This window comes from Gavialis gangeticus, unplaced genomic scaffold, assembly GCF_001723915.1.
Source record: "Gavialis gangeticus isolate Ggan-Ray unplaced genomic scaffold, GavGan_comp1, whole genome shotgun sequence".
NCBI classification, from domain to species: Eukaryota; Metazoa; Chordata; order Crocodylia; family Gavialidae; genus Gavialis; species Gavialis gangeticus.
Window position 1 is genome coordinate 162,057,926 of NW_017729032.1, and position 10,758 is coordinate 162,068,683.

The 10,758-nt window shown below is 46.1% G+C and overlaps 1 protein-coding gene across 3 annotated transcripts in view; it reads right to left on the reverse strand.

The window, feature by feature from the left end:
• The window catches only part of LOC109302673 (arylsulfatase D-like), a 46,412-nt gene that overhangs the window by 12,735 nt on the left and 22,919 nt on the right, over positions 1 to 10,758 (reverse strand). For all 3 annotated transcript variants that reach the window (XM_019524363.1, XM_019524365.1, XM_019524364.1), the window contains exons 8-9: positions 8,335 to 8,497; positions 6,879 to 7,000 (exon numbers count right to left, since the gene is read on the reverse strand). In XM_019524363.1, coding sequence (XP_019379908.1) covers positions 6,879 to 7,000; positions 8,335 to 8,497 — 285 coding nt within the window. The remainder of the gene's footprint in view (positions 1 to 6,878; positions 7,001 to 8,334; positions 8,498 to 10,758) is intronic.

Sequence of the window (10,758 nt, forward strand, 5' to 3'; positions counted from 1 at the left end):
GGACAGGGAGCGGAAAGTAAAACAGTAGATCACTAAGGGGATTGGAGTGGTAGTGCATGAGGCTTAATTTGTGGCATGCCTTCCAAAAAGGTTTCCCCCCATTGCTCTAGTGGGTCTGATTCAGTGCAGGGTCTTGAATTCATATCTCTTGACCACCAAGTGATTGTAGCATGGGTCAATCAATCTCTTCTGCTAGAACTATTCCACGTTGTATAGATCAATGGTGCTGGATGGGTGGTGTCCAGTCTGATTGCAGGCTGGATCTAGCTCAGAGGTCACCAACCGTCAGCACATGTGCTGAGCATGGCACGTGAGGCCATTTTACTCGGCATGCCACCACCAGCCTGGGCTCTAGGCAGCTGCTGCCAGCCATGAAGCCCGGGCTGCTCCCAGCAGGTGGCTGGGCTGCTGCAAGCCCTGCTGCAAGCAGACTGGGCTCTGTGGTTAGCAGCAGCTACCCAGAGCCTGGGCAGGTTGCAGCCGGGAGCCTGCAAATATCTGCTCCGGACTCCAGTGTTAGCTCCATACCGGCAGGTGCACGTGTGCCTCGGAGAGGATGGTGTGGGGGAGGTGGAGAACCTGAGGCAATGCAACCCCGGCCTTTCCCTCACTGCTGGCACAGAGCTGATGACTGGGCTCTGGAGCCTGGTGCAGCTGTTTGTAGCCAGCCTGGGCTCTGGGCAGCTGCAGCAGGCAGCAAGCAGGCTGCAAACAGCTGTACCGGGCTTTACAGCCTGGGCATCAGCTCCATGCTGACAGCAACTGCACATGGACCTCAGAGTGGATAGTGGGAGGGCTGTGCTGCCTCATGCCCTATCCCCACTGTCTGCTCCGAGGCACACATACACCCACCGGTATGGAGCTAATGCTGGAGCCCCGAGCAGATGTTTGCAGCCTTCTGGCTGCAACCGGCCCAGGCTCTGGGTAGCTGCTGCCAACCACAGAGCCTGGTCTGCTTGCAGTAGGGCTTGCAGCCACCCAGCTGCTTGCTGGGAGCAGCCCGGGCTTCGTGGCTGGCAGCAGCTGAATCTGCCTGACTCCCACCCACTCTGACCCCAGCATCTGGTTCTGTGTGTTTGTCTGACTGTCTGGTTCTGTGTGTCTGCGTGCGCACACATGTGTCTAGTTGCGGATGTTTGTGTGCATGTGTCTGTTCTGGTTCTCTTTGTTTGTGCACATGGTTCTCTGTGTGCGTGTCTGGTTCTCTCTGCTCTCCTTTTTCTTTCTCTTTCTCTCTCTCTTTCTCTCTCTCCTCTTTCTCTCATATGTCTCTTTTTTCTCTCTCTCTCATTGCAACATGCTCAACAAAAAAGGAATACAGAACAACAAAGGCAACATTTATGATTATTAAATATACTAATATGCAGTGCATCCTGCCATGTACCCCCCCCATCCTCATTTTGTTTTTCTGGCATGCTGGCACTCTGGCATCTTCCAAGACAGACATTGTGGTTTTTTCAGCACTCCAGCCAAAAAACTTTGCCTACCCCTGATCTAGCTGGTGGGCTGGAGCCAGCATATGGGGATGCCAGACCCAGGCTCAATAAGCTGTTTCTGGGAGGGTGTTGGAGTGGTCTGGCCCCAATTCACCAGGTGGGCTGGGGGGAGGACAGTCTGGCCCTGATTTGATGGTGTGCTAATGGCCTGGGTCAGCTGCAATCCAGCTGTTGTGGTGGGGCAGATGTCATGGACCCAATCTAACTGTGAAAGGGCAGGGGGTGGGGAGCACCTCAGGGTAGGTCTATCCATGTAAGGACAGGAGAGGAGGGGCCTGGGCCAGGTCTTATCCAGCTAGGCAGGGCTTGGTAATTTGGTAGCAAGGGAGAGATGGCATTATTATTTGCTACCACTCTCCTGTCACTAAATTTACTGATGTGTAAGAAGCCCTGTAGGTTAGATGCCATAGCTCCACAGGTTGGATTTGGCCCATGTACCAAGGATACACACCTCTGGTATAGATCATTAACCATTTATTGGAGCAGGGGGACTTCAGCCTCCCGCATCCAAAACAAGGGCTCCAAATAACTGAGCTACAGAATAGCTGGTCTGAGCAGAGAATGAAACCTGGTACTCCCACATCTCTGGAGAATGCTCTAACTCCTAAACTATTCTGGGGTACTCCAAGCCTGTTACCACACTCCCATCCCTTCACAATGCTCAGAGCACACCTTGGGAAATCAGGTCCCACTTGCAAGACAGATGAAGGAATATCTGTTCTGGGATTCTCACCTCTGGGGCTCATACAGAGCAAGACAGTAGCTGAGCAGCAATTTTGAGAATGCCAACAGTGCCTGAAAGGCAGACATGTGAACCCAAATAGGCAGATATGCTACTGAGTACTTAGGTACCTAACTAGGGGTGGGCAACTGGGTCATGAGCCATAGGCACTCAGTGAAGAATGGCACCAGAATGAAAGTGGGGGGCTTGAGGCTCCAGCTATGTGGAATAGAGCAGGGTTAGGAGTTCCCTTGTCTGCTGTCATTCCTTCTCCCTGTGGGAAGCATCACTGCTGTGAGGAAAGCAGTCAGTTTGCTCCCAGTATCCAAATGAACCCTTCCCTGGCACTGTAGCCACCACTGAATTAAGGGTTTTGGGTCTTCACTTGCCATATAAATCTAAGGAAGTTGTGGGGCCAGGGGAAAGTTAACCTGGCTGTTAGAGGTGATGCTTCTTCTTACGGCAATGTGTTCTATCCCCTCTCTGCTCTGAATATCTGAATTCCTTCTTGCTGGTAGAGCTTTAGCACTTCAGTTACAAATTTGGACGTTGCATAATGCCTGGCTGACCAAGACTGGTCTGCAGCCGATGGCATTAGATGCTGTCATATTTAGAAATCTCTGCAATTATTTTTAATCTCTTTCTTTATTCAAAATACTTTGATGCTTGACAAATCCTCTGAGCATTATAATGTGGCACAGCAAAGTAAAGCAAGACTGATTCGCTCAGGTCATGTGTTTTGGATTATTTGTGTGCTACTGCCCTCTAGTGGAATGTTTCATAATGACCTGCCTGACTTGATTTCCATTTTTAGCTGAGTTGGGGAAGTTACTCTTTTGAATATATTGGGCATGTCTACATGTGCACATTTAGGCTAGAGACAGACATTCAAATAGCCAGATCCTGAATTGATTCAATCTTTGCAGGTTAGTTTAACTTGCAAAGATTGAACTGATTTGCAAGTGCACAGACAGTCATGTTTAATTCTGGAAATGCAGGCACATGCCTGCAGTGGCTCAGGCTAGAAGTCGGGGTGCTAGAGCAGCCCTCCCTTTCCTTTGCAGCACCTGCAAGGCCAGAGGGAACCTGACCTGGGGAGTATGGCCATGCCCCCACAGGGGATGATATGATTGTGCAGGGGTTTAAACCCCCATCCTGGCCTGTAAGGGCCCCAGCCAGGCTGTGTCTGGAGGGGTAGGGGGGAAGCAGCCCTTGCCAGACTTGTTCCTGAGGCCAGACACTGGCCGGGGTAGTGCCTCAGGCAAAGAGGGGCAGGGGGTGGGGATTAAACTCTCCTGTCTCTGGGCAGGCACGGGACCCCAGTTAGGGCCTGCCCAACTTTCCCTCCTGCTCTTGTAGCGAAAATAGATACTTTTCTCTATGTTTCTTTGTTCCTTGTTTCAGTATTAACCCCTGCATTCTGTAATTTTCCACCCACATGGTACAGGATAGCCCACTACGCATGTCTTATAGGTTGCTCAGGTTTTGTTTTGAAATGACCAATCAAAATGTAACACGTCAACTGAAAAAAATGCTAGCTCAATAAAAGCCACGTGCGCTCTTTGTTTAGAGTCGGCACTGATCTGAGCAACAAGCTCCTTTGTCGGCCTGCTTGCAAGCAATAAAATAGGGTTGGACCCAGCCTGAAAGTGTGACTCTCTTCTAGAGGTGAATTGGACTAGCCTCCAGGGGATAAAATCAGCAATTTATGCAACACTCTTGTTCAGGTGGTGGAGGGCCTGGCCAGAACCAACCAACATGGCCCTGCTATCCATCCAGAGCTGGGGATACAGCTGCAGCTGTGGGGCTGAGCCCAGCCAGCCTGCAGGTGTTGCTGAGGGCCGAGGCAGAGGGGAAGCCTGGGCTGGGGCTGCATGGCCAGATTGCTCCTGGCTGCCCACACCCAAGCTGGACAAGCTGTCATGGAGCCACAGCCATCTGGGAAGGGCCATGCAGGGCCAGCCTGTGGAGACAGGGTCCTTCCCAGCCTGCTGCAGCTGTGTGACAACCCATCCTGGAAGCACAGGAGAGGCCTGGCTTGGGAGTGGGATTCCTGGGATGGCTTGGAGGCACTGGTGGCCCCTGAGCCTGGTAGCTGCCACCGTACACCCTGTCCTGTGCAGCACCCGGGGCTGCAGGTGCACAACCAGCTGCGGGCTGGCCAGGGCTGAGTGGGGTCTGTTCTGCTCCCCTCACCTCCAGCTGCCGCTGCCATGGCCATGCTGCACCACTCTGGGTGTGTGATGGGGTGGAGGGGTAGGGAGGCTGGAAACTTCAGCCATGAGGCTTCTGCCCAACACGTGGAGCTGAGGCTCCATCTCCTGGATGCCTTGGAAGGTGGAAGACATTTGGGTGGAAGGTGTCTGGGGGCTGCAACTAGAGCTCCATGCGCAGGGCTGAAGCCACCAGGCTTGGCAGGGCTGTTTTTCTCCCCTCACCTCCAGCTGTGGCTCTTGCTTCTGTTGCACTGTGCAGCACTGCTCATGGTGAGTGGAGTTTCCTTCAGCCTGGCAGCTTCAACCTGAGCTGGGCTACAGGTAGATGGTGGGGGCCATGCCAGCCAGCTCTGGCCATGAGCCCTATCCTGCTGCTGTAGTGGGGATGTGGGGGAATGGTTGATGGGGGCCACAGTCCCCCGGTAGAGGGGAGGGGAGGGAATAAATCTCCTCCCTGCTCCCTTTGTCTCAGGGGACCATGCATCTGGCCACATGCCCACCCCTGCTTGAGCTAGACAGCAAAGGGGTAGGGCCATTCCTGCTCCCTGGAGCAGACAGCATAGCTGCAAAGTGTCTGGGATGCTGTGGGACTGTGATTTAACTTAAGCCAGGATGGGATCTGGGACAGAAGTTGCATAAACTGGTTTGACCCAAATCAATTGTCTGATACTACATTCAACTAGATGTATCTTAAATCAGTTTCAGCCATTTTCAAACTGGTTTATGTGCACTGAACCTATGTTCTGTTATAGGTTTAAACCAGTTTCTGATCACTTATGCTGGTTTATGTGTAACTTCTGTGCTTAGCCCTAATGCACATTAGCCCAATTTAAGGTGCATTAAGGGCATGTGTCTACACATGCACACTTTTAACATGCCTTAAAACTGACGATTTTAGGTTATTCAAACTTAAATTTCATACTTGCATAAATCAGGTATCAAATGTATGCATGAATAGCTAAATCACATTAGTGAACATGTAGATGCACTAATGCACATTAATGCAGTGCGTGTCCACTGACTTTGGACTAACTTTAGTTCCAAGTTGGTCCTCACACCTGCATTAATGTACCTTAGTGCATACATGTGTGGATGTCTGCCTAAATTGCCTTGATATGCATTAGGTTAATGTGCATTAAGTTTAGGCGCATGTAAAAGTATGTGTAGACACCCACTGAACAGCTAAGATATATAGACCCAGCACTAGATCTTCAAAGGGGCTTAAGCACCCTGCTGCCCTTTAGGTGCCAGACTCCAAAATTTAGATCTTCAAAACCCCCATTCAATTGCCATCCAATCTAAAGTCTCCATGTCCTGACAATACAGAACAGCCTAGCCCTTGAACCCCAGTGTGATTCCCATTCTAGGCCCTACTATTGCTCCTTAAGTTAGAGCAAAAGCATGAGATATAGAACAGCCTGGTAGTGTCTGGGAGATGGTAGTAGACCTGGGTTCTGGTCCCAGTATCTAGATTTTATCCAAAGACCTATTTAATGTAACATTTAGAACAGGGGTGGGTGAAATGTGGCCTGGGGGCTGGACGCAGCCCAACAAGCCATTCTATCCGGCCCACAGGGCTCCTAAAAATTTAGAAAATTAATATTTATCTATCCTGGTCTGCCTGTCATGTGGCCCTTGATGGCTTGGCAAAACTCAGTAAGCGGCCCTCTGCCCAGAATAATTGCTCATCCCTGTTTTAGAAACTGTCATGTCAGTAGGGAGTAGAACCTAGGACTGCCCGTGTACCAAGGTGAGTCCTACCTGCTTCGCTACAGACTAACGTTTCTGTTTGTGCTCTTTGCCCAATGAATCATTAGCCCAATTAATCTTAAAATCTTTTTCTACTCAGTGATGAAGCTTCCAAAGGAGACATGAACAGTGATGCTCTCTCCATCCCCCATTGCTTCATTTTTAGTACACTCCTCTGGGAGGTGGAAGAAGTGAATTTGAATTCTCTCAGCAGAGAAAGCGATGGATCCCAGGTTGCATGACAGCTACACTAATTAGCCTGGGTGCAGCACCCTGTTCAGAGTTAAGCCATGATTATGAAATGTATGACAGCTGATGCCAATTAGCTTACTTCCACAGCAGAGCATTATAAGTGAAAAAAAACTCAATTCAGCAGACAAAATGGGACTTAAAACAAGTGAATAACTTCTTCGGCTTAAAAATGTGGGACTGCATCTATTGCGTAGCAATTCTCTTAATTGTTTTTACATCTAGCTGCAATGATGCAGCACCTCCTAGGATTGTGGTTTAGTACTAGTCATAAACCATACTGCTTAGGAAACCATGTGAGAGCTCCCCATTTAGCCATAGTGCACCCTTCACAACTGAGTGCTCAAGGAAATAAATCACCCCAAATATTTCCTTGTTGTTTAGCTTGCCAAGGAAGACTATCAAATGGCCTAGCCGACCTGCTGTAAGAAGAACGTTTATACTCACTGTCCTTCTGGTGCCACCGCACGGCATGTAAGTACACACCACAGTAGTGAAACATGAACTCATGGTCTGAGTGCTGAACTGTTCCCCGCAGTAAAGGCATCAAGTTGCGACCATCGATTACCCTAATGTGACAGACAGAATGGAAGTCACCAAGCTGGAGCAGGTGACTTTCCTCAGGTTTCTGATGGAAAATGACAATTCTTAAACAAACTGAGATTCAATAGAGGGAATGCTAACATTTTTAGCCGTGTAGACACATTGGAGTCAACCATACAATAATTAACAATAGCTTCTAGTTTTATTGTACCTTTCATCCAAAGCTATTAGAAAAGCAGCATGCTACCAATAAGCCATTCTGTTGATGCAAATTAGCACTACCATAATTTTACAGAAGAGTAAATAAACTACAGCCATTGAGAGGTGAAGATCAATTCTTCTGAAGTTTGGTACCGAGGTTGAAGTCAGTGGCAGCTTTAGGTGCCCAGAAGAAATGAAAAATCAGGCTATTTATTTAGATGATTAAATATGGACTTGTGCGTCTAACGTTAAGAATCAAATTTTAGTAAACTTTGTCTCAAGGGTCGGACCACCTCTGGTCACAGAGTGACTAATGACAAAACATGAATCAACAATGTAGTACAGTTGCAAGAAAAAGCAAACACAAGGATGTAAAGAAGTTACAGATGATACAAGGGCAAATGACAAAGATGATAAAGATACTGGAATGCGAGCCATATGAAAAAAAGTTGGTCATATTTAATTTGGAGAAAAGGAGGTAAAGTGTGTGTGGGGGCAGGGTGAGGAAGGGGACAGTTTTCTAATATATGTAAAGACTGCCATACAGAAAATGGAGAAACATTGTTTGTTTCACTGCCATGGAGGTTTTAAACTGCAGCAAAGCAAACTTGGAGGAATTCTCAGGAAAAACATCCTAACTGTTATACTAGCAGGACAATAGAATAAGCTGCCCAGGGACATTGTGCAACTTCCCTCACTGCAGATTTTCCACAAAAGGCCAGAAAAGCATTTGTTCGGGATGGCTGAGGGTCTAAAGTTCCTTCCAACCTTATGATTCCAAGAAACAGAGCCCACATATTCCAGCTCCCAGCTTTTTGCTCAAATTTCTATTGTTTCATTATAAAAGAAAACCGTTTTTCACTTTTGTTAATATTCTAATATGGACAAACAAATGAAAGTGTGTTTATTAATCATCTATGAGACCCCCAATGAAACAAACAAGTTAAAGCATGTTAAAAATGTAGGGTCTTTCTGAATGCAGTAACTGTTCCTGTGCCTACAATTTACTCATGGTAAATGGAAACAAAACTGAAGCGGTTTACTTCTGAGTGAAATAAGGTTACATTCCCCCCAGTTCAGCTTTCACTTAATTCAAGAACATAGACTTTTCCCATCACCTATAAGATAGATAAAATATGATTCATTAAACAGTCTCTACCTGTCCTGTGGCACTGTGCCTCCAGCCAAATGAACAACTGTAGGGTAAATATCCATTAGACTTGTAGGTTCATCAATGACTGTGTCTGCAGGTAACACTCCTGGCCACCTAACTATCCCTGGCACACGGATCCCTCCTTCCCAGCCTCCCATAGCTTTGCCACCTATTGTAAAAGAAACAATTGTAGGAGAAATAAGAAATACCAGTAAGACATAAGTCAGGAAGTAAAGATAATAGAATTTATATGCTCAATAGACATACATGCACAAATATACATAACCAAAATAAGTGCCTTAATGAAAATAGACCTGACTTAATTTGGGATTGTTAAGGGCAGGGTAGACTTTGTTCTCCCCAAAGTTAATACTATCTCTATACTTTTATATTAAGACATATTCTTGGCATTTATGAACTCATCATCTCTTGCTTACCAGAAAAGCAGTTTGTTAGAAATTCAGATCTGTTACTTTATGTTAATGTGGAATTTTATGATTGGAAAATCCCACTCTCACCAGAGGCCTGCTTCATGGTCAAGACCCGACAGGCTGAACAGTATGTTAGGAAGAGAGGCAGCAATCCTATGTGATGCTTGGGAAAGTGGACTGGGGCAACACAGGTCTCATCAGGCCATCCAAAACCAGATGCAGAAGGAGCACAGTGGAGTGCTTCATAGTCCTAGAGGTAGGCTCAGAAAGATGGTTGACAGTCTGCAGGGACTATGAGTTAATCTACAATTTTAGAGATCCTCTGAGGCAATTCCAGAAGGCAGCACACACAAGCAGGAATCTGAAGTACTCTACAGCCCTAAAGGGAACTCTATAAAGAGACTCTGTGCAGCTGTCTGCATCCTGATGGGATGCTCCTGCAGCAGTCTAAGGGGTCTCTCTCTTTTTGAGTTCCTTTTATATTCATTTGATCTTCCTACAACTCCTCCCCCAGTCTGGTGTACCACAGTGTACTGGCTTTCTTAACTCAAAATATTTCATGCTTTGAATACCATTTTAAAGTGTAAACCAAAGGGAATATTAAATATTTCCCAGACAAAAATATATTGTGGAGCTAAAGAGAAGATTATAAATATGTATTAATAGCTGCAGGGGGAAAAAAAACTCTCAGTAAAACAATGCAGTTTAAATCTATGACTCTGAAAACCAGGAAATGCAAATGTACAGTTACAAGACAAATATTAGAAAATATTGAACTACAGATATATTATCTAATATAGGTACTTAAATAGCCTTATTGTTGCTCTTTTCTTTCTGCCATCATAAGTAAACACAGGAGAACACCTTGGAAACCAACCTGTTTCGGGAAACAAACACATAAAATCAAGACAAACCTGCTCGGTTGCCTGTAGATCAGTGATTCTTAACTGGAGTGCCACACCATGCCAGGATGCCCTGAAATCCTTTCAAGAGTGCTGTGGGGTGCCACACAATATTTACAAACACGATTCACAGAATAAACCCAGAAATTTCGTGTCAATCCATAGTTGTGGTCTTTCTGGGTTTTTGCAACAGAAAAACTACTCAATTACTTTTCTGTAAGCATAAAAAGAGTGAAAACTAAGGGTGCTTATACACGAGCACAGAGGCTGGTTTGATGAGCTGTAATTACTCGGTTAATTGAGTCTGCTGGAGCTTGGTAATTACTGCACTCCAGCCAGCCACCTCATTTCATATATCAGCATCTCTGCGCTTAAATGGTGGCAGGGGTGCTTTATCTAAAGCTCATCAAATGAATGGTGCCCCCATTACCATTTTGAAGCTTGGGGATGCTGATACATGAGATACTTCAGGAACTTTAATTAGAGCAGCTCTTGGAGCCACTCTAATTATTAAAGTGCCTCCTCCCAACCTTATCAATGTCCTAGGAGCTGACATTTTCCAGGGGGTGCCTTGATTCTGTCCAGGGGTGCCTCAAATCTAAAAAGGTTGAGAAGCACTGGTGTAGATAATTGGTAAAACCTGATGTTAAGGGGGAGGTATAGTAGAACCCAGTTACAACCTGCTTAATCTGTAGTGGGTCGATGACTGAAGAATGAATTGTACAGCTGCTTGCTCTGACTTTTTTTATTTAAAAGAGTGCTGCTTCTCCACTCAGCTAGAGTACAACCACAGTCCAGCATAGCTGATCAGCAGGGATCCTGGTTTTCTCTGATAAAAAAACATCCCAAATTTTCTGATAAATGCCCCCCCTCCCTCATCCACATTTTCCCATGATTAAAATGAAACACCACTAATACATATACATATACTAATGCTGATATAGATATAGATATAGATATAGATATAGATATAGATATAGTGGTGTTTCATTTTAATAATTGAAAAATGTCGATTTTGGGTTATTTTTTTAAATCAGAAAATTTGGAATTTTTTTATCAGAGAAAACCACAGTTCTCATGATCTCTGAGTGATGCGT